The sequence below is a fragment of the Capra hircus genome, chromosome 2 (genome assembly GCF_001704415.2).
Source record: "Capra hircus breed San Clemente chromosome 2, ASM170441v1, whole genome shotgun sequence".
Classification (NCBI taxonomy): Eukaryota; Metazoa; Chordata; class Mammalia; order Artiodactyla; family Bovidae; genus Capra; species Capra hircus.
Genome location: NC_030809.1, coordinates 45,689,241 through 45,713,427, shown reverse-complemented (window position 1 = coordinate 45,713,427; position 24,187 = coordinate 45,689,241). Strand labels below are relative to the sequence as shown.

At 42.8% G+C, this 24,187-nt stretch overlaps 2 protein-coding genes across 3 annotated transcripts in view; both read right to left on the bottom strand.

The window, feature by feature from the left end:
- The window catches only part of MPP4 (membrane palmitoylated protein 4), a 37,629-nt gene extending 24,350 nt beyond the window's left edge, over positions 1–13,279 (bottom strand). The window contains exons 1-8 of the mRNA XM_018038500.1: positions 13,192–13,279; positions 12,031–12,152; positions 10,472–10,549; positions 7,301–7,381; positions 5,324–5,455; positions 3,846–3,927; positions 2,225–2,310; positions 226–297 (exon numbers count right to left, since the gene is read on the bottom strand). Of these exons, the coding sequence (XP_017893989.1) occupies positions 226–297; positions 2,225–2,310; positions 3,846–3,927; positions 5,324–5,455; positions 7,301–7,381; positions 10,472–10,549; positions 12,031–12,152; positions 13,192–13,279 (741 nt within the window). The remainder of the gene's footprint in view (positions 1–225; positions 298–2,224; positions 2,311–3,845; positions 3,928–5,323; positions 5,456–7,300; positions 7,382–10,471; positions 10,550–12,030; positions 12,153–13,191) is intronic.
- ALS2 (ALS2, alsin Rho guanine nucleotide exchange factor) overlaps positions 22,686–24,187 on the bottom strand; it is a 59,948-nt gene continuing 58,446 nt past the window's right edge. For both annotated transcript variants that reach the window (XM_018060838.1, XM_005676376.3), the window contains exon 34: positions 22,686–24,035. In XM_018060838.1, coding sequence (XP_017916327.1) covers positions 23,997–24,035 — 39 coding nt within the window. In that variant the 3' untranslated portion in view covers positions 22,686–23,996. The remainder of the gene's footprint in view (positions 24,036–24,187) is intronic.

Genomic DNA, 24,187 nt, shown 5'->3' with positions numbered 1-24,187 from the left:
GTTACTTCTGAACTTCTCAATACCCCATCTCCTCTTACTGTGTTCCTTCACTAATTCGCATCTCATGTCATCAGTGTTGAAAAATATGCAATGCAATATTGAACAAATGATCAACACATTACAGAGGATAGTAGTAAAATATAAAGTTTTTTTTGTTTTGTTTTGTTTTTTTGCTGTTGTGGAGGATTTACTGTGTGTGTGTCTGAAGGTTCAGTTCATTCTTACCGTCTTCTGGCTGTTAACAGGAGGGTCAGAAACTGGAACTACCTTGAACATGATTGTGCCACGAGACATGGCCTAGAAAATGTCAGAGGAGAGAATGGCAAATCTCAGACTTTACTGGGTTATCAGGGGTTGGCAAGTGAAAGTTAAAAGCAATGTGTGCGGGTCAAATGGTGACATCTCCCACAGGGGCTTTTACAAGGACTCAACAGCTAAATATCACCACCCAGAAATGGACATTAGAAGAACTTTAGCTTCATTTCTGTCCTGCTGTGGGGGGTCCAGGGTCCTGAGGCTGGACTCTCCTAGTACCCTCCACCTTGCTCTCATCAGGACACCACACTCAGCAAGCTCTTTTTTCCCCCAAGGCATGAGGAGGGAGAGGAACTCTTGATCTGACTTTCATTCCTCATGTCTCTGTCAGGAAGTCTTTCTTGAACACTTGTTTCTGTATCAGGCAGTCTCATCTGATGGGGAAGAAGATAAAGGGCTCCCAACTCTTCTCGGGGGGTACTGACAAGCCTCTAAACTAATAGTGGAGGAGACAGAGAACCTCCTAGCTTGATAAGGGAGGTAGGAACACCCCCCTCCACCCACCCACCCTCCTTGAGACACACACCATGCCACACACTGGAGATCCAGAGATGAACAAGAAAGATCTCATTCTCACTCAGGAATCTCATGATCCCACTGTCGTGGTAACTCCACAGCTGGTACCAAAAGGACTGTGGTGGACACATGTGTATCTGTGATTGACAGTCCTTTAAGCTCTTTTGGCAGTACATTTTAAACCACAAAGAATCTTGCATGAGTGAGTGAGTGAGTGAGTGAAGTCACTCAGTCGTGTCCGACTCTTTGTGACCCCATGGACTGTAGCCTACCAGGCTTCTCTGGGATTTTCCAGGCAATAGTACTGGAGTGGATTGCCATTTCCTTCTCCAGGGGATCTTCCCAACCCAGGGACTGAACCCGGGTCTCCAGCATTGTAGACAGACGCTTTACCGTCTGAGCCCTTTGCAAAACATTTAGGTGCTTGATATACTCCTTACTGGGGGCTTCCCAGGGAGCGCTAGTAGTAAAGAACCCACCTGCCAATGCAGGGGATGCAAGAGACTCAGGTTCAATCCTTGGGTTAGGAAGATCCCCTGGGAGAAGGAAATGGTAGTCCGCTCCAGTATTCTTACCTGGAGAATCCCCATGGACAGAGAAGCCTGGTGGGCTACAGTCCATAGGGTTGCACAGAGTCGGACACAACTGAAGTGACACTTACTCTTTATTATACCACTTCTCATCTCAGTCCCTAAGGCACATCTATGAAAATCTAGAGTTCCCACAAGAACCCAGTGTGAGAACCACTAGTACATGTAATATATAATAATCGACCTCAGGCCCCACAGTGGGGGTGTGCATGGGGAGAGGTGGGCAGGGCATGACGCTATGGCTATATTGACAGCTGAACAGTGACCCCGGAAATGGTTTGAAGGATGGGAATGAGAACTGAAAAGAAACCAAAAGCTCATATAATCAGGTCATAAATCCCCATCTCAACCACAAGGACTGGCAGGGCCAGCAAAGATGTCCCCCTCCCCATATGCTGCCCTCTGGGGACTTCTTTTCTACCTCAAAGCTGCCTCAAAGAAACTGCATAAAAATGTTAGGGGAGCAAGGGGTGGTTTGCTCAAGTTCAGACTCTCCTTCACAGTCTCACTCTGCCCACCCTGGGCTCAGTTTCCAGCAGAGCAACCCAGGTGATGAGGACCTGGGCCGTCTTCCTGAGGCTGAAACAACAGCTTGGGAAGGGACATCTCCAGCAGGGTCCAGATCAACTGGGGAAAGGGAGCAGGTGAGGGGGACAAGATGCATAGAAACAGACAAGTTCTAGGGCCTGGAGTGAGTAGGCTGCCAGGAGGGACTCGAATCCCCCTCCAGTTACAGTGCACACGCCAGGGGCTGGATGCAACATGACAGTGAGCCATGGATAAGGCGAGGAGAAGACTGTTACCAGAATGTGGATCACTTGCTCAGGGTCCAGTCCTTCAACTGAAACTCCATTCACTTCCACCAGTTTGTCTCCGGCATATAACAGCCCTAGGCAAACCGGAACACAAAACAAAGAGGGATGCCAAACAACTCGCAAAAATGGCGGTAGCCATCCCAACACTACTTAACAAACTCACTAACCTAAGCATGCTCTGACATCTTAAATTTTACTGTGAAATAATAGTAATAATAAAGCAAACTGGTTAGTTGAATTTACACCACCACCAAAGTACATGAGAATTGCATTTTTCTACCTGTTCACCAACAGTTGGCATTAACTATAGGTGATATTTTTATTTTCGCTAATTGATGTTGTAAAATGGAACTGGAACATTGGTAAGAAGATAACACTAAAAATAAAGACGTCTATAATTTCCTTTGCTGTGCAAAAGCTTTTAAGTTTAATTAGGTCTCACTTATTTATCTTTTTATTTCCATTACTCTAGAAGGTGGGTCACAGAAGATATTGCTGTGATTTATGTCATCAAGTGTTCTACCTATGTTTTCCTCTAAGAGTTTTATAGTTTCTGGTCTTACATTTAGTTCTTTAATCCATTTTGAGTTTATCTTTGTGTATGGTATGAGGAAGTGTTCTAATTTCATTCTTTTACAGGTAGCTGTCCAGTTTTCCCAGCACCACTTAAATTTAAAAAATAAAAATAAAGATGTCACGGTGGTGAGTAAATGTTAAATGAAAAGGAAATAGGGTGGGGGTATTCTTCAAAAGAGAAAGTGTAGAGAAACTTGGGGGTTAAGATTAAGTCTTGAGAATTATGAGGTAAGACAGTGGAGACAAGAAGCATCTTGAAAGTTTCAAGAAAGCTATCTTCAACAACATCAAATGTGCTGCTGCTGCTAAGTCACTTCAGTCATGTCCGACTCTATGTGACCCCATAGACGGCAGCCCACCAGGCTCCCCCGTCCCTGGGATTCTCCAGACAAGAACACTGGAGTGGGTATAGAACTGAGGCTGAAGGGAGGGCCAGTGGACTTAGCCACTAGGAAGTCTCTGGGTAATTTCTCTAAGAATGCTGGTGTACGAATTCCACACCAGGTTTCTGGGGTCATGAGCAGTGAGGACAAAGGACAGCAAGTAAAGACCTGCTGGTTTCAGAAGCGCAGCGGTGAAAAGAAGGAAACGGTTCCCAGATAGAAAAGGCAAGCAGTGACGGTCTGAAGATGTGGAAGAGCTGTGCCTTTTAGAAAACAGAAGGACCAAGTGGAGAGCGAAAGTTGGCAATAAAGAGAGAGGCAGGCCTAGACGTGAACCCTAACTCAAACTGTGAGACCTCAAGCAAGTTAGGTGGTTAATCTTTGTGAGGTTCAGTCTCCTCATCTATACAGCGGCATGATGATGCTCAGCTTGTTAGGTTTATGTGGGAATGTAAAGTGAAAGAAAATTAATTTAAAGCATAGGATGGAGGGACTCGGTGAGGAAGGGCAATGGGGTTGGTTTCTCTGGAATATTTCTGTCTTCCTACTTAGTAACCAAGCAATGGAAACTATTAAAGGCTCGACCTCACACAGGAGACAGGGGTCCCCTGTCTTCCCGGTCATGCTTGCACGCCGCTGCTCCAGCTTACCACTCCTCTCGGCCAGCCCACCATGGATGACTCTGGCCACCAGGATGTCCCCTGTCATCTCGTGGCGCTTGATGGTAGCTCCCTAGGAAGAGAGCACAGTGGAACCCACTTTTTACCTAACTTGACCACTTTCCTGGGGGCTTCCCTAAAGGTCTTTCTGATCTTTCAAATGAGGGAATTCATACCAACCAGGGTCATACATGGAGAAGGAGATGACAACCCACTCCAGTATTCTTGCCTGGAGAATTCTGTGGACAGAGGCGCCTACAGGTGGGCTACAGTCCATAGGGTCTCAAAGAGTCAGACACGACTGAGTGACTATCACTCACTCACGCTCAGGGCCATATGTATACCAAAAAGGAAAGGCCATTTCGCTCAGTCTGCCAAAGTCTCTATCCAACCACATAGACATCAAATAATATTCAGATCTTTCCAGAGATAAACAGAACTTCCACAATTCCAACCTAATCAAAGGAAATACACTTAGAAAATACACTTGCTGCTGCTGCTGCTGCTGCTGCTAAGTCGCTTCAGTCGTGTCCGACTCTGTGCGACCCCATAGACGGCAGCCCACCAGGCTCCGCCATCCCTGGGATTCTCCAGGGAAGAACACTGGAGTGGGTTGCCATTTTCTTCTCTAATGCATGACTTAGCTTCCCCTTAACAGAGGAAAAAACTTAGGCAAATACATTACAACTAGGTGAAATATATGTACATGTCACAGAGCCAAATAATAAAATAATTTCTTTTTTCTCACAGCTGTTAAAAAAGAAAAACCCTAAGCAGAAATCTTTCCTGGTGAAAACATTACAACCTGTAAAGTGTTTGACATCACAGGCAAAATTGATTAAGATATATTTTAGCCATTATTATCATGGATTCCCTCATGTTGCCTAAGTGCCTCACACTATAAGTGATCATAGACAAGAATATTGCCCAACAGTTATTCCAAGCTGCCTACCACACTAAACTTCAAGAATTCTAAGATGAAGCTCTGATCTCTGCTAGAATCATACGAGGAGAAAGTACAGCAGCACTGATTTTGACTGCTTTCCTCTGGCAGACTGAAGAGACAGAACAGATAAGCATGACAAAATTCTGTCGGCAACCATGCTTAGCTGGGATGAGGATTGCTATGATAAAGTCAGAAAGACAGGTAGGTAATCATCAAATCAGCAGAAAAGGGGAAACACATAACCCTCACCAAAAGGGAGAATAATTTGTAGCTCAAATATATCCTTGATTGGGTGGGGGAAGTTAATAGTTGAATAAAGAGAAATTATTAGTTTAAATAACACATGCATAAGGAAAACTGCTAGTGGTTCTGTGTATGGCCTTTGAAATATTTTGCTTATTTTAAATTAAAGAAAATTTTCATTAAAAAAATATTGCCCAAGTAACTACTAGAGATAACTTAGCTCCCAATTAGCCCTGGTGTAATCCTAAAAGAAAAGATAGCAGTAAGAAGATTTCCTTACCAGGGGCTGCTGGTTCTTCACCAAGCAAACAATCCTCATTGCTTCCTCACTCTCAGGGATGTTGTCTGGCAGTGGGGGAAGAAGGGGCTCAAAGTCCTTCTGAGCTACCGTGTCATGGGCACTGAGCAAGGCCTGGAAACAGAGAAGGAAAAGGCAAATGAACCTCACGCATAGGATGCACCCACCTAGAAGATGCTGACTCAGCACTGTGTGAGACACATAACGACAACCAACACGTACGTGCCAGGCACAGTTCTAAGTGTTTTACGGGGATTAACTCAATCGTCACAGTAACTCTGAGGCAGGTATACATAGACTTTTAACTTTTAAAATTTATTTTTATGTAATTTTAAAGTTTACTTTCCGTTTTCGGTTATTACAAAATAATGGCTCTATTCCCTGTTTGTACAGTACATCCCTGTAGCCTCTCTTACACACAGTAGTTGATACTTCCCACTCCCTCACCCCTGTATTTCTCCTCCCCACTCGCACTCTACTGGTAGCTCCTAGCTTGTTCTCTGTATCTGTGAGTTTGCTTCTTTTTTGTTATATTAGATTGTTGTATTTTTTAGGTTCCCCATATAAGTGCTATCATACAGTATGTCTTTCTCTGTCTGACTTATTTCATTTAGCATAATTCTCTCAAAGTGTCCATCCATGTTGCTGCAAATAGCAAAATCTCATTCACTTTTACGGCTGAATGGTATTCCATTTTGTGTGTGTGTGTGTGTGTGTGTGTGTGTGTGTGTGTGTGTGTATCACATCGTCTTTATCCATTTGTCTGTTGATGGACACTTACGTTGCTTTCATACCTTGGCAACTGTAAATAGTGCTGCTATGTATGTTGGAGTGCATGGATTTTTTTCAAATTAGTGTTTTGGGGCGGTATATACCCAGGAGTGGAACTGCTGAGTCAGATGGTAGCACTATTTTTAGTTTTATGAGAAACCTCCATACAGTTTTCCACAGGGGCTGCATTAATTTTCTAGGGTTCCCTTTTCTACACATCTTCATGAGGCAAGTATATTTATTGTCCCCATGTTACAGATAAGGAAACAAGGAGCAGAGAGGGTAAGCAACACACAATTTATTCTTTCATTTCTGATAAAATGTATTCTGTCATGGTCTGATTTCCTGGAAACCCATGTAATCCATGATGCTCCTGTAGACTTGAACTACAAAATAGTTATTGTAATAGTTTCCCCAGGCAAGGTAGAATGAGAGGCAGTAATCAAAACATCTTGCTGGTTTAATTTGTCAATAACACCCAAGATCCCATGTGAAACAGGATGAGAAAAAGCAGTCCCCTGGTTTAGGGTACGATCAAATAGTTCTGGTATGTTAAAACTTCCTTTCATGGGGTGGGGAAGTAGTCTTTCTACAACTCTGCCTGAGACTGGTGGACAGAACTCTGTTGGAACTCAGAGAAAATTCTGTAGGTTTAGCTTATGAAATAAAACTTTTTGACTCAAAAATTCCATTGCTCCAGATGCAGATATTCTCCTTAAGTTCTAATTTGTTGATAAATTGGCCTCAAAACCTGTAAGGTAGGGTTCTGTTCTGCAATCCAATGTTCTTTATATACCCCCTCATAGAGCTATTCATTATTATACTGTTTTTTCCAAATACCTTCATGCACTTTATCTCTGAAACTTAAAATATTTCCCAGTTGGAAAGGATGTATGCTGCCTTAATTGTCCCCCAGAATTTTAGAGGAATGGTGGCTTTTCAGGGGGTAAACAAGATGCCATGGGAAATCCTGAATGCCTCCATATAAATAGAGCTGGCTTGGCTCCATGACCGATAAGATTAAGTCACCCATCAGTCAGATCTGAGTCCCATATCTTTTGGCATAATCTGTTGGTTACCCACATACAGTAAAAGAACATCTATTCCGAGAGCACATCTTTATTTCTTCTTCCCAACTCTGTCAATGTGCTGGATGGTTATACCTTGTCAAGTTTAGCAAGCACTTGCCTTAAAGTGTGGAGCCTGGAGGATCTGTCTTAGCTCTTGGATCTCAGGGGACTTGGGGGTTTCGCGTAGTATCTTCACTACCTGGTTGGTGGGAAAACATACATGTGAATTTTTAATAATCTTTATCACCTAGTTAACATCACTCAGGTTGGATAACAGGTATATTGACATGATATTTACCTAAAGAAAAGCTGTTACTAAAGCTTTCTTCTTCACCTTTAAAGTCAGGTGAAATTAGCATTTTTTTCCTTATTCACTAAACTTCATTATAGCAGGTAGAATCCAAGACTGGGGATAGATCTAAACCACAGTGCCCTTGTCCTGGCACCTCACAGACTTGGAAGAAGGACTAACTTAATTTTGTAAGATCAGATGTGCCAAGGCAGTGTCCCTCAGTGCCTCTGAAGTGACTGTTTGCTCACGTGAATGCTTTATGGGCAAGTTAAGGTATCTGAGTTCTCCAGGTACAGGCTCAGTTACTTGGAAAATCAAGTAGCTTTAATCCCATGGGATGTTCCATTTTTCAACTAAAAAATGAAATGATAATTTTTATTTTAAGCCTTTTATTTGATTAGTAATTTTAATGTTTGTTGCAACAACAAAAAAAAGTGTTAGAATAAATTTGGATCCCTTTGCTTTGGTTTAAGTGTAGACCTGGCTTCTGATTGATAGAACATAAGAGCTTTCAAGAATTTAACTCTGTAAATGCTCACCGGTCAAGCAACATCACATCCAGTCAAATGAAAACAAGAGGTTTAGCAAACTTCACCTCCACTCACTAGGGTTCAGTTCAGTTCAGTTCAGTCGCTCAGTCGTGTCCGACTCTTTGCGACCCCATGAATCGCAGCACGCCAGGCCTCCCTGTCCATCACCATCTCCCAGAGTTCACTCAGATTTACATCCATCGAGTCAGTGATGCCATCCAGCCATCTCATCCTGGGTCGTCCCCTTCTCCTCCTGGCCCCAATTCCTCCCAGCATCAGAGTCTTTTCCAATGAGTCAACTCTTCGCATGAGGTGGCCAAAGTACTGGAGTCTCAGCTTTAGCATCATTCCTTCCAAAGAAATTCCAGGGCTGATCTCCCTCAGAATGGACTGGTTGGATAAAATCACATGTGTGTGTTTCCCCATGGATAGCTAAGAACAATTTGAGTTGTTGATTACTGGAGTTTCAGCTGCAAGGTTTTATTTTTTTTTTCTTTTTAAAAGTTTCTATTAATGTGGTGTGGACAATAAATAAAAATAAAATGGATTATATTTATACGTCCAAATATTGGGCTTCCCTGGTGGCTCAGACGGTAAAGAATCCACTTGCAAGGCAGAAGACCTGGGTTTGATCCCTGGGTGGGGAAGGTCCCCCTGGAGGAGGGCATGGCAACTCCAGTATTCTTGCCTGGAGAATCCCCATGAACACAGGAGCCAGGCGGGCTACGGTACATGGGGTCGCAAAGAGTCAGACATGACTGAGTGATTTTCATTTTTCAGCAAATATGTATTGAACATTTACTATGTGCTAGGTATTGTTTTTTTGTTTGTTTGTTTTTAAATATGTATGTATTTATTTACTTGGTTGTGCTGGGTCTCAGTCGTAGCACTTGAAATCTTTGATTTTTTTCTGACATGCAGGGTCTAGTTCCCTGACCAGAGATCAAACCCTGGTCCCCTGCATTGGGAGGGCAGAGTCTTAGCCACTGGACCACCAGGGAAGTCCCTAGACACTGTTTTAAGTGATGCAAATACAGCTGTGAATAGGCAGACACAAACCCCCACACTCATAGAATTTACATTTTCATTAGGAGCCACAGATAATAAGTAAAATGTGTGAGTAAAAAAAAATAGTTTTATTTGATGATGAAAAGAATTAAGAAGAAAAATAAAACAAGGAAGGTGGATAGGGAGTGCTATGAGGGGACTGCAATTTTAGATGGGGTGACCAGAGAAAGTCTATGTGAGAAGCTGACATTTCAGTGGAAACTGGAAGGAGATGAAGAAGCATATCATGTGGATATATAGGCAAGAGCATTACTGATGTAATAGCAAACGCAAAGGGCCTGCGGCAGGAGCATGTTTGATTCAAACATCCACAAGTGGTTCATGCGGCTGAAGCAGAGTGAATAAGGGAGAGGGCGGTAAGTCAACACCAAAGAGAGGTAACGCTGTTTGCCTATATAATAACTTTGATGTTTACTCTGAGATGAGAAGTTGTAGGAAGAGTTTGAGCAGGACAGTGACACATTCTGACTCGTCTTTAATTCAGACTGTCTTAATGGCTGCCGTGACAGGAATAGATAGTTAGGGAGCAAGAGTAGAAGGAGACGACCAGGCAGGATGCTACATTGCAGTTATCCATGTAAGAGACAATGATGGCTACACGCAGTGACACAGTAGAGGTGGCGCATTTCAGCATACTTTGAAACCAGAGCTGAAAGACTGGGTGTGGGTATGAGAGAAAGAGAAAGTCAAAGATGATCCCAAAGATGTTGGTTTAAGCACCACAAAAACAAAAATTGTGCTCAGTCATGTCTGACTCTTTGCAACCCCTTGGACTGCAGACCACCAGGCTTCTCTGTCGATGGAATGTTTCCAGGCAAGAATACTGGAGAGGGTTGCATTTCCTACTCCAGACGATCTTCCCAACCAGGGATCGAACCTACAACTTTGTGCCTCTTGCATTGGCAGGAGGCTTCTTTACCACTAGCGCCACCCGGGAAGCTCCATGCAAGAACAAAAATAGATAGAAAAGGCTGGAGGAGGAGTAGCTTTGGGGTGGGGATGATCAGGAGCTCAGTTTGGGACCCGTTAAATAGGAGGGGTCCATTAAACAGTAAAATGGGCAGGAGACAGTGGATATAAGAGTATAATTTATCGGAGAAGTCCAGACTAGAGAAGTAAAATTGGAGATCATTAGTAGAAAAACATTACCCTGTTTTCATAGCATAACTGAGTCGAATTTTTAGGGAAAAAGAGAAACAGACACATTTCTCTAGAAATGTGTTTTGTTTTAATTTGGGGAGGCAGGAGGCCAATTGTCTTTCTTCTTTTAAAGCTCAGTTAGAAGCAAGGATTAGATGCATAGTCACCAATTAAACATTTAGAGCATTTAAACTAGCACTATGAGTAAAATGGCATCATGTTAAAACTACTATTCTCTGGATGAAAAAAAGCACCTCACCTCGCAGGATAACGCCTGTGCATGGGGTGTGGCTGGAACGAGCTTCTTCTCTTTGAATTCCTGGAGGCTGTCATAAACCTGCAGAGGGGCAGCGAGGAGAGAATGATGTACTGAGCAAAGGCTTGCCAAGGGGAGAAGCAGCCTGGGCAATGGTGCCAGCATGTGGGCAGCCTGTGTGCCAGCATGTGGGCAGCCTGTGTGCCAGCCTTTAATAAGGTTTGTTAGGTTGCCAGAACTTTTTCACCTTATAATTAGAAGCTTGTACCTTTTGACCAACATCTCCCCATTTCCTCCATCCCCCAGCTCCTGGCAACCGCTAATCTCTCTGTTTCTATGAGCTCCACATTTTTAGATTCCACCTACAAGTGAGACACTAATCTCTCTGTTTCTATGAGCTCCACATTTTAAGATTCCACATACAAGTGAGATGACATGGTATTTGTCTTTCTCTGACTTATTTCACTTAACATAATGCCTTGAGATCCACCCTTGCTGTCCCCCAAAAGGAGGATTTCCTCCCTTTATGGGTGAATAATATTCCATTGGACGTCCCATTTCCGAGGATATAGTAAAATGAAATCACCATCTCAAAAACATATCTGCACCCCATGTTCACTGAGGCTTTATTCGTAATAGTCAAGGGCTCCCCAAGTGGCACTAGTGGTAAAGAACTCACCTGCCAATGCAGGAGATATAAGAGACCTGGGTTCGATCCCTGGGTTGGGAAGATGCCCTGGAAAAGGAAATGGCAACCCACTCCAGGATTCTTGCCTGAAGAATCCCATGGATAGAGGAGCTTGGCAGGCTACAGCCTATGGGGTCACAAAGAGTTGGACATAACTGAGTAACTCAGCAGGTACACAAAAGCCAAAACATGGGAGAAAAAAATCTGTGTCCAACAATGGATAAAGAAATCAGGTATTTTAAAGCCAGTGCTGTGAGGAGTACTTCCGTGTTCACACTAAATACATTGACACCTCTTTTAAAAATATACTATTAATATGCACCATAGGCTGACCACATTTCACAGTGAAGGAAACACATCCTCCAAAGATAACTTCAAAAGGATCTTTCTTGATAATAACACTTGTTTAGAAGAACAAAATTATAGTCAGATAGTAGACGCTATTGTATAGTGTGAAATTTCAGCCAACTTATAAAAGAAAGCCTCAGAGTAAGAAAAACTTAAGATACCTAAACACAGCTGTGGACATTTCATTTTCAAATTTATAAAAACAAAGAGGAATGATATTTTAAAGCCTTTTTATTTGTCCTGAGTTGACCTCAAGGACAAGGGGTCGTGGACAGCTGCTTATAGGGTTGCCGATAGCCATTTTCGGTGGCTGCTTTGTGACCCTGGGGCCCCTGGAAGAGAGGAAGGTGGGGGAAGAAAAGAGAGGAGCTGCTCTCCTCAAGCAATTTCCTTCCTGAACTTGGGGTTGTGTAGGTCTTCCTTGAACTTTTTCCCTGTTGAGCTTTCCTGCCATGTGACAGGTGACGCTGCTGGATGAGCAGGTGCCGCTCCCAAGACCACGGCTTCAGAGCAGCGGTGCGCTCACCTTGAGCAGAGCCTGCAGCCACGGGGAGTGGAGGAGGTCATACAGGAGACACACTCCGTTCACATCTCGGCTGTAGAACAGGTTCAGCTCCTGTAACACGAGCCTCAGGAGGTGCGAGATCCCTAGGAACAGGAGAGGGCAGAGATGGGGTGGCAGATGAGGGCGGAAAGAAGGGCAGGTGTAATGTGGAGGACAATTCAGACCATGAGGAGGCTCCAGGGGCTCAAAAGGAGAGGAGTGGACACTGCATTTAAAGCCAAAAGATCTACCTTCTGGCTCTATTATCACTGTGTGTGCTTCAGAAAACCGTCCAACTCTCTGGGAACTAGTTCCTTATAGAAAATGAGGGTATGTTTGCTTTGCTATAGAGTTCTTGCTAACATTAGATGAACTAATAGATCACAATATACAGATGAAAACTTTTATGAGAGCTGTATCGCTTTCCCCTCCCCAGTCCTAACAGCCTCTGGTTTATTCCAAAATTATATAGTTGTTTTCTGGATCCTTCAAAAATGCGGTCATCTGTATTTACCCTTTATGAAAATTCTTATTGAAAAACTCTCCCAGCAGGCTCTTAGAAAATACTTACTCATGTCTGTGTCTGCACTGGGTCTTAGTTGTGACACGCAGGCTCTTCCAGTTGCAGCTTGCAGAGTCTTTAGCTGCAGCATGTGAGAGTTCCCCGACTAGGGATCGAACCCAGGCCTCTTGCTTTGGGAGTGAGGAGTCTTAGCCACTGTAGCACCAGGGAAGTCTCTCCCAATAAACAGGCTTTTAATACAAACCTCAGGGTTCCACTGTTAAAGGGACTGGACAGATTTTAGCAAATGCTTGTTTTTATAAGTGTTTTCAGAGAAATCCTATGTGTTGCAATGGTATTCTGAATGTGAACAAGTTGCAAAGTTCTAAATAGAAGTAAAACATTGTGGGATAGGAAAAAAAGAGATTCCTAATCTGCTGTATTGATTTCTTTTCTTTCTGCCTTAAAAACTGCTTGGACGTATCACTAATAGATGCAACAGGACACTTCAAAGTGTATAACAAGTTCCATATAGAAATCAGAATAAATCTATCAGAATTTCTGCCCCTAAATTGGATCACATTGTTAGAGTGACATTGAAAGGCCTTTCTGGTCTAGAAAAGGAACTTGGCACCACATACCATTCTCCGGATTAGTTCTTGTAGAGAGCTTCTCATCCTTCTTGTCTTTTTCATCTGGAAGATCTGATCCTTTGTCTGACTGTATCATCCTCCTTGCCCAAGATTTCAGACGGGATTCAGAGCTAGGGAACAGATCAATAAACAGCACACAGCTCATTCAGTCACGCTGGCCCCACAGCCCTTGGACTCTGTGCTACATATACACCAGGATCCACATCAGATAAAATGATCCTGCCCAGTGGTACCTCCTCTCTAAATTTACCACCACCAGATGTGTGGACAAGGAAACTCACAAAGCATTCCTTCTATCCCTTCTTTTTTTAATTTTCATTTATTTTTAAATAAATACTTTGGTATTTTATTTTTTAATGTGTTAATTTATTTATTTGGCTGTGCTGGGTCTTAGTTGCAGCATGTGGGATCTAGTTCCCTAACCAGGGATTGAACCTGGGTCACCTGCATTGGGAGCATGGAGGCTTAGCCAGTGGACCACCAGGGAAGGCCCTGTTCCCCTCTTTTTTTAAACAAGTGACCAAGCTATATTTGTTTATTTTCCACCTCTTTGCCTTGTTGATTTTGCCACCATTCTGAGCTTGGAAGGGCCTTCTCTGGCCTGACTCCATCTAGCCTCTCCATCTGGCCCTGTTCCCTCTCATCGCAACAATGGCACTGGTCACAGCTGCAAAAGTTATGGATTGCTGCTGAAAATACCATTAGAGTTTATTTTATATATTGCTATAAGTAGGTTTAAAGAAACCCCAAACAGTAGTGGCTGAACAGAGTAGCTCATATCTTGCTCGTGTAAGAGTCCAGAGGCAGAGCCAACCCAGGGCTAGTAGGGCTGCCCCACTCCTGAAATTGTGAGGGAATAGGCTCCTTCCAGCCCACCGCTCTGCCTCCTCAGGATGCAGTGTGATTCCTATCTTCCTGCTCTAAGACGGTGGCTGGAGCTCCAGCCATCACGCCTACATTTCAGCCAGCAGGACGAGAATCAAGGAAACGAGGGCAAAGGAGACATGCTCCCTGCTCTTTGAGTTAGTTTGACAGAGAGAAGTTGCCCTACATGATGGGAAATCACTTCAGGCCCTAAACTTTCAAACGTCCCATTGGACTCTCATGTTACTGAGAAAAACAAAACAGAAACTTATAATTATCTGACCCCAGGTGGTGCTAGTGGTAAAGAACCCACCTGCAAATGTAGGAGACATAAGAGACCTGGGTTCAATCCCTGGGTCGGGAAGATCTCCTGGAGAAGGAAATGGCACCCCACTCCAGTACTCTTGCCTGGAGAATCCCATGGACAGAGGAGCCTGGAGGGCTATGGTCCACAGGGTCACAAAGAGTCAGACACGGCTAAAGTGACTTAGCACACATACACCAAAACTCAACTTCTCTTTATGTATAAACACAAAGTATTTTTGCACAGTTTTAATGTACATTGAATTTTCTGGAATGTTACTACCATAACTGAAGAATGAATTTACTTTGTTTTGCTTGGACTTTATCAAGTCCATCATTTCAGAAAAACCATGCCATTAATGGTAAAGCTGCTTACAGTATATAGGACACACTACAACACACCAGGCTGCGGCTGCGGCTATCTGCATTCAAAGCCACTGATTCCCTAGAGAATTGTTTTATAGGTGCAAACATGTGTTACTTCACTATATCTTTTGGTATAATGATATCCCATTTTTATACATTGTAATAGTATCTTACCAGCCACATTTACTTAATTTCTCTTTCTCATTATTACTAGGATTTGTTTGTTTGTTTCATGTAAATAAGTGCATTAGTCTGGGTTCCCCCAGAATCAAACACCGAGCAAGGCTTCTAGTGAGGTGATTTGCTTGGAAGTTGATCCAGAGCATTAGCAGGGGAGTGGGGTATTAAGACAGGGCAAGGGGGGAAAGACAGTAAAAGGTGTTGTCAAGCAAGAAGCTGCTCTGGGTACTATGGTGCTTAACCCATGGAGAGACAAGGGTCAGGCAGTGGGGTTATTTATACCCCAATGCTGCCAGATACGGGTTGAGGGTTTTCCCCAGAAAGCGTTACTTCTGGGCTTTCCAGCCTGCTTCCCGTGTGCGTTCAGAGTGTAGATGCAGAATGCGCCAAAAGGGATAAGGGTAGGGCACTGCCAGTACTTGTTACAGGAGGATAATAATGAATAAATTGGGATTTTTTTTTTAAAGGAGCATTTCCCATTAGTTGTTAAAGACGTGGGTATTGAATCAGATGAGGCTGAGAACCACTGTCTAGAATCCAGACAGACTGTGGGGTTGATTCAGGGAGGATGTCTAGGAAAAGACAGATCATCGTGCAGTCTCTCAATTCTAAGGCAGTGAGAAGAGCAAAGCAGAAAGCGGTTATGAAATCTTAGACAGACTTGCCATACACATTCTTGCCCAGTCACACTGAAGTTTTCTAGTTTGCTAGATTCTGCCAAAACTTGACATCATAAACTTTTGCCTTGCTCGGCACCACCCGCCCTACCCAGCCCCAATTCGGTTTAAATCCTGCCTTGTTCCTGCATTCCAATTTTTGAGCCTCTGTTGAATCATTTAGCACAACAGTTGCTTATACGACTCATCTTCCTCCCTGGAGGGGAGCACTTCCAAGGTAGGGTTTGGAAAGGGAGATGAGGTGCCTGCCAGACAAAATTCAGAGCAAAGAGATGAGTCTAACACCAAGCCATCATATTTGGGCAACTTCTTAAAATGCTTCTCACAAATTGTATGTTCTTGGTAAGGCAGTGTGAATTAGACAATGATGCTATGTGTGCACTGTGGGCGAGCCATAGTTCTTCCATATTTAATGCCCAGATGACAGTGTGCCCAACCAGGCCTATCCATGCAGCATATGGGGACACTGGAGACTGCAGACTCCTGAGATGAAACTGAGAGGAACTTACAGACAGACTGTGGTTTCTGTGTGCGTGTGTGCCAAGCCCCATCAGTCATGTCTGACTCCGTGCAACCCCATGGCCTGTAGGCCACCAGGTTCCTCTGTGCATGGGATTGTCCAGGCAAGGGTACTGAAGGGGTTGCCGTGCCCTCCTCCAGGGCATCTTCCTGACCCGGGGGCGAACCTGAGTCTCTTTCGTCTCCCACATTGGCAGGCAGGTTCTTTACCACTAGTGCCACCTGGGAAGCCCAAACATTCTCTGACACTGTTGTTTAGTTGCTAATCATGTCTGACTCCTTTGTGACCCCATGGACTGTGGCCCACCAGGCTCCTCTGTTCATGGGATTTCCCAGGCAAGAGTACTGGAGTGGGTTGCCATTTCCTTCTCCAGGGGATCTTCCTGACCCAGGGTTCAAACTCACGTCTCTTGCATTGGCAGGCAGATTCTTTACCACTGAGCCACCTGAGAAGCCTTTATAGAAGGTTTCTACAGTGAGTTCTAATTATTGAAGTGTGTGTGTGCTCAGTCACTCAGTCGCATCTGACTCTTGGCAACCCCAAGGACTGCAGTCTGCCAGGCTCCTCTGTCCATGGGATTTCCCCTGCAAGAATACTGCCTTCAGCCTCATTCCTTGTCAAGACCTGGATCGAGGCTGACAGATCCTTGAGGCAAACAAATGCAATCTTACAGATAAGGAATCTGACACCCAGTGGGATATTCAGTAGATTTCACAAGTAGTAAAGACAAACGTTTTCCTCCTTTTTTTCCCCCCATATTTAGTCCTGAAACATGCTAGTCCCTGGCAAAAGATTGTGATGTCCTTTCCTTGCCTGCCTTTTTATGACCGTCAGCTGAGACTTAATCTGTTTCTGTCTTGAGGAAGAGAATTCTTGATTGAGACTGTAATAGCCAACCATAGGCAATCCTGAGCTAAGTAACACAGGAAGCATGGCCAGTTCTTATCATTAACTTAGAAGCTGCATTAGTGTTATTGACACCTAAGAAATTCACCCTAATGTTACTTTAAAAATCAATATATGTGAACTTTTAAAAATATAGTGATTATTATTAAATGCCACAATCCTTACCCATATTATGCTTATTTTTCAAAACAATGCTTTCTACTAGACAAAGCTGAAAAAAGCACCTGAAACTTAACAATGAGAAACAGCCCGTACAAAAATGGCTGGCTTCCTCTGGGTCAAAAGGCTACTGATTGGGACTAAGACAAATGTTCAGCTTTACTTAGTCTCCACAGCAATTCATTATTCCATACTTAAGAAAGGGTTTTCTCAAAGCAAAACCTGCTCTTTCAAAATCAAAAAATTCTCCATAGACTTTAGGATATGATGCAAATAAAGCATTCAATTATCACTCAGAATTTTTAGCTCTTAAAAATTGACAGACGGACAGACATTTGTATTAATAGATCCCTTCTGGTAACTGGGGGTCATCTGGCTGGGTCTCTTACCTGCAAGACTGCAAAAATGTAACGCTGCTCCTATGCAGAGAAAAGCTTTAGCAGGAAATACCAGTGGGCTATTAGGTGCCAAAGTCACCTCACTGTTCTAGATAAAACCTCGGTGCATCCTCTTTGATCTAATCCATGGAAGCCTAACCCCGCCTCACCACTAAATTACTCTTAAGCCTCCCGTTACAAATCTTTCTACGTGTTCCGAGCACTGGTTTCTTGCACTGAAAAGTCCAACATATCATTTTCAAACCTTCACTTTAGTATTTTCTGATGGCCAGCACATAGCTAACCAAAAAAAGATGAATATTTTTATTGACTATTTCAGGAAAAGACACCCCATGATAGACAAGAGCATCTTTATTGAAATCTAAGGAAAAACTGATACTTGAGAGTAAGCTGCCTTATTAATCTTCTCACATTATGGTGAGGAAAAAAATGGAAGACTCTTCATCCAGCAATAATGAGACTGATAGATGATTTCCTTCTGGAAGTTCAGTTCACTCACTCAGTCGCTGAGTTCAGTTCAGTCACTCCAACTTTTTGCAACCCCATGGACTACAGCACACCAGGTCTCCCTGTCCATTACCAACTCCTATAGCTGCTCAAACTCATGTCCATTGAGTCGCTGATGCCATCCAACCATCTCATCCTGTCGTCCCCTTCTCCTCACGCCTTCAATCTCTCCCAGCATCAGGGTCTTTTCCAAGGAGTCAGTTCTTTGAATCAGGTAGCCAAAAGTATTGGAGCTTCAGCTTCATCATCAGTCCTTCCAATGAATATTCAGGGCTGATTTCCTTTAGGAGTGACTGGTTTGATCTCATGGTAGTCCCAGGGACTCTCAAGAGTCTTCTCCAACACCACAGTTCAAAAGCATCAATTCTTCGGCACTCAGCTTTCTTTATAGTCCAGCTCTCACATCCATACATGACCACTGGAAAAACCGTAGACTTGACTAGACAGACCTTTGTTGGCAAAGTAATGCCTCTGCTTTTTAATATGCTATCTAGGTTGGTTCTTTTCTTCCAAGGAGCAAGGGTCTTTTAATTTCATGGCTGCAGTCACCATCTGCAGTGATTTTGGAGCCCCCAAAAATAAAAGTCTGTCACTGTTTCCATTGTTTCCCCATTTGCCATGAAGTGATGGGACCAGATGCCATGATCTTAGTTTTCTGAAGGTTGACTTCTAAGCCAACTTTTTCACTCTCTTCTTTCACTTTCATCAAGAGGCTGTTTAGTTCTTCTTCACTTTCTGCCACAAGGGCATTGTCATCTGCATATATGAGGTTATTGATATTTCTCCCATATATCTTGATTCCAGCTTGTGCTTCATCCAGACTAGCATTTTGTATGATGTACTCTGCATATACATTATATAAGCAGGGTGACGACATACAGCCCTGATGTACTCCTTTCCTGACTTGGAACCAGTTTCTTGTTCCATGTCCAGTTCTAACTGTAGCTTCCTGACCTGCATACAGATTTTTCAGGAGGCAGGTCAGGTGGTCTGGTATTCCCATCTCTTTCAGAATTTTCCAGTTTGTTGTGATCCACACAGTCAAAGGCTTTGGCATAGTCAATAAAGTAGATGTTTTTCTGGAACTCTTGCTTTTTCAATAATCCAACAGATATTGGCACTTTCATTTCTGGTTTCTCTTCCTTTTCTAAATCCAGCTTGAACATCTGGAAGGTCACAGTTCATGTACTGTTGAAGCCTGGCTTGGAGAATTTTGAGCATTACTTTCCTAGCTTGTGAGATGAGTGCTATTGTGCAATAGTTTGAACATTCTTTGGCATTGCTTTTGGGAATGGAATGAAAACTGACTTTTTCCAGTCCTGTGGCCACTGCTGAGTTTTCCAAATTTGCTGGCATATTGAGTGCAGTGCTTTCACAGCATCATCTTTTAGGATTTGAAATAGCTCAACTGGAATTCCATCACTTCCACTAGCTTTTTTCATAGTGATGTTTCCTAAAGCCCACTTGACTTCACATTCCAGGATGTATGGCTCTAGGTAAGTCATCACAAAATCATGGTTACCTGGGTCATGAAGATCTTTTGCATAATTTTTCTGTGTATCCTTGCCTCTCTTCTTAATATCTTCTGCTTCTGTTAGGCCCGTAACATTTCTGTCATGCCAGCCCATCTTGGCATGAAATGTTCCCTTGGTATCTCCAATTTTCTTGAAGAGGTCTCTAGTCCTTCCCCTTCTATTGTTTTCCTCTATTTCCTTGCATTGATTACTGAAGAAGGCTCTCATCTCTCCTTGCTATTCTTTGGATTTCTGCATTCAGATGCTTTTATTTTTCCTTTTCTCCTTTGCCTTTAGCTTCTCTTCTTTTCTCAGCTATTTGTAAGGCCTCCTCAGACAACCACTTTGCCTTTTTGCATTTCTTTTTCTTGGGGATGTTCTTGATCACTGCCTCCTCTACAATGTCACAAACCTCTGTCCATAGTTCTTCAGGCACTCTATCAGATCTATTCCCTTGAATCTATTTGTCATTTCCACTGTGTAATCGTTAAGGAATTTGATTTAGGCCATACCTGCATGGTCTAGTGGTTTTCCCTACTTTCTTCAATTTAAGTCTGAATTTGGCCATAAGGAGTTCATGATCTGAGCCAGTCAGCTCCCAGTCTTGTTTTTGCTAACTGTATAATAGAGCTTCTTCATCTTTGGCTGCAAAGAATATATCAATCTGATTTCGGTGTTGACCATCTAGTGATGTCCATGTGTAGAGTTGTCTCTTGTGTTATTGGAAAATGGTGTTTGCCATGACCAGTGTGTTCTCTTGGCAAAACTCTGCCTTTGACCTGCTTCGCTCTGTACTCCAAGGCCAAATTTGCCTGTTACTCCAGGTATTTCTTGACTTCCTACTTTTGTATTCCAGTCCCCTATAATGAAAAGGACATCATTTTTGGGTGTTAGTTCTAGGTCTTGTAGGTCTTCATAGAACCGTTCAACTTCAGCTTTCAGCATTACTGGTTGGGTCATAGACTTGAATTACTGTGATATAGAATGGTTTGCCTTGGAAATGAAGAGATCATTCTGTTGTTTTTGAGACTGCACCCAAGTACTACATTTCAGACTCTTTTGTTGACTATGAGAGTACTCCATTTTTCTAAGGGATTCTTACAGTAGTAGATATAATGGTCATTTGACTTAAATTTGCCCATTCCGGTCCATTTTAGTTCACTGAGTCCTAAAAAGTCAATGTTCACTCTTGCCATCTCCTGTTTGACCACTTCCAATTTACCTTAATTCATGGACATAACATTCCAGCTTCCTATGCAACATTGTCCTTTACAGCATTGGACTTTACTTCCATCACCAGTCACATCCACAACTGGGCATTGTTTTTGCTTTGGCTCTGTTTCTTTGTTCTTCCTGGAGTTATTTCTCCACTTTTCTCCAGAACATATTGGGCACCTACTGACCTGGGTTGTTCATCTTTCAGTGTGATATCTTTTTGCCTTTTCAAACTGTTCATGGAAGGGCCCTACTAAGTGACTGTTCTGATCCTAACAGCCCATTCTCTATCTCAGGTGGGAGCTACCTCTTCTTTGAAAAATTTTCAGGGCAGTGACAGCAGGAAGAATATTTGGAAGCAGGATGAGCGAGGGTACATACCCCTGGCAGCCAGGCAGAGTTAAGACCAAATGGCAGCTGTTAAAGGTTTACCAAAAGTCCATCTAGTCAAGGCTATGGTTTTTCCAGTAGTCATGTATGGATGTGAGAGTTGGACTGTGAAGAAGGCTGAGCACCAAAGAATTGATGTTTTGAACTGTGGTTTTGGAGAAGATTCAAGAGTCCCTTGGACTGCAAGGAGAGCCAACCAGACCATTCTAAAGGAGATCAGTCCTGGGTGTTCTTTGGATGGAATGATGCTAAAGCTGAAACTCCAGTACTTTGGCCACCTCATGCGAAGAGTTGACTCATTGGAAAAGACTCTGATGCTGGGAGGGATTGGGGGCAGGAGGAGAAGGGGACAACAGAGGATGAGATGGCTGGATGGCATCACCAACTCAATGGATGTGAATTTGAATGAACTCTGGGAGATGGTGACAGACAGGGAGGCCTGGAGTGCTGCGATTCATGGGGTCACAAAGAGTCGGACATGACTGAGCGACTGAAATGAACTGAACTGAACTGAAAGGTTTACCAGCCCTTTCATCCTAAATTAGATGGCATTCCTTTACTCTCTGTTGCAGATGGAAGCTCAAGCTAGGAATGTCATACATTTTTGACTGCTTGAGCACAGTGTATTTTATCAAAAGCACTTAACTTTATCTCTACGTGCGGCGTTGGCCTGGCGACTTGTCCTTGAGGTTTTCCCCTCAAGGGGACTGAAAATTTAAAGTTTTAATATGCTTTCTGAAAAGTATAAAGAGAGTCAAGTAATGGAATAACTGGCTTTCAAGACTCCCAATAAAAGAATGAATTGTAACTCTTCTCTTAGAATTGATAGCCTACTATCATTTGAGAACTTCAGTAGCAGGTTTCAAGTCTGTCAGTTTCTAGAATTATCCCTATCTCTCCCTCAAAAGGGGTCATTCAGTAAATTTGTCTTTACAAGCCAAATGTGAAACTTGTGCATTTTTATCCCAAAATCAAAACAAGTGTTAATGGAAACGTAAAGTGCTTAACATAAACTTTAAGCGTTGGTCTCTTTCCAATAATGAGGCCCATCCTGGTAAATGCTACCCGAGAAGACACTACAACTGGTATATAATTAACTAATGCCTAATATTTTTAGCCAGAATTTTAAATCCTCCATTTTCCCTTCTCTGAATCTGTTTAGGAAGGGAAAAAATTTAACTTGTAACTATCAAAATATATCTTATTCAAAGAAATAATAGTACCATTTCTCTTAAGACCCTTGTCCTCAGTCTATTAGGGTCAGAAATTTAATTTGTTCTTTGTCAGCAAAGGTGCTATAAATTTATGTCTATTTTAAAGAAAGAGAGCGCTAAAACTCCGTGGGATCTCTGAGGCCTGTACAAAGAGGCATGGATTACAACGCAGCAGGCAAAGCCCCCACCCCCAAATAACTAGACTTGGATTTCTTTTAAATTTTTAGGTGGCCCAGTGTCATTTCTTTCACAATCATAAAACCATCTCATAAATATGAATGTCTTTTATTATGAAAATTGCTGTTACATTACAGCCAACATTCCAAAACAGTATTTTAATAAACACTTGTCTTGATTATAAAGTAGAGCAGAAACCATAATCCTTTTTCAAAATCGATTAACATCTGCAGATGTTAACATGAAGAAGGAGGAGGACACTCCAAACGCTCACCCTGGTGTAGAGGAGATGAGATGGGGAAGAGCACCTATGTTATCCAGAATAGCTACTAGTGTTATTTGTACAGTGTAAACCAACCACTTACAACAGGACATTTAAAAATGGTGAAAAGCAAAACAATAAAAGGCTGAGGTGTCACAATACTTTTGAGATGGGAAAAGCCAAAGTGAGTTTCCTTCTCCTTCCCCTCTGTGAGTTCAGTGCAAAGTACAGGGAGGAACCGCAACACCAGGTCAAGGATGGACGCAGTTCTTTGCTTCCATATTTCCCAGTCTCTAGTCCTATTTTAAAAAACAGCTTGCATGTAAAAGCCTTTCAGGCTTTCACAGGTCCTGGAACACAGCGTTTGCACGTGGATGAATGAGGTTCCACAGCAGCTCAGAGTCAGTGTCTGAATTCCAGTGTATCCACTCTGGAGCATTGTAAGGAATCCAAGAACACAATTCCTATGTTCTTTCTCATCGGGAAGCAGCAGACTCCTATTTGGGTGTGCTCCATGTTTAGGGTCAGGGTGTAGAAGTAGTAACCTCACAGAACCTTTCCATCACGAATAAATGCCCTGGTGGAAAAGCTTAGAAAAAGTTAAAATTGCAGTTTAAAAGTTCCTCTTTCCCCTTCCCTCAGCAAAGAAGCATGGTGCACACATGATTGCAAGGAATTTTGGAAGGCATGGTGTGGCTACTATAGTTCAAGTACAAAGTGTTCCTTGCAAAGGGGTCTGGGGTGACTGCAGGCAAACCAGAAACTCAAAAATATTCATCAACCTCTTTAATGTAAGAAGCCACACTGAGAATTTTATCTTACAAGTTCATGAGCTGGTATACTCTTTACCATAGGAAGGGATAGCCTCGTTTTTCCAACAGCAGATGTATGATACTTGGGCAACAACACAGGCCAGGGGCTGGTCTAACCTGATTTCTACCTCCTTTTCCGTCCTCCCTTTCCACCATACAGTCTTTTATTCTGGGCTCAGAGCTCCAATCACTAGCAAGGCTCAGAAATAACAACCAAAATAAGACAACGTCCTAATTTCAACACTGTTCTTTTTTGTTGCTACAGGAAGACACCAGATGGTGCTGCAACACTCTGAATAGATAATCCAGTTGTCAAGCTGTTATGCAGCCTAGTTAAGCTTCTCACGCTGGATCTGATAGTAACATGCCTGAAAGAAAAGTTCAAAACCATTTAAAATTTACTTTAAAAGAAATTACATAAACATAATAATGCACATGGGACTAAGAAAGGAACTCCTTTATGAATACTGACCGCTCAACAAAATCAGCTGCTTTCATATTTTCCCGTTTTCTTCCAGTC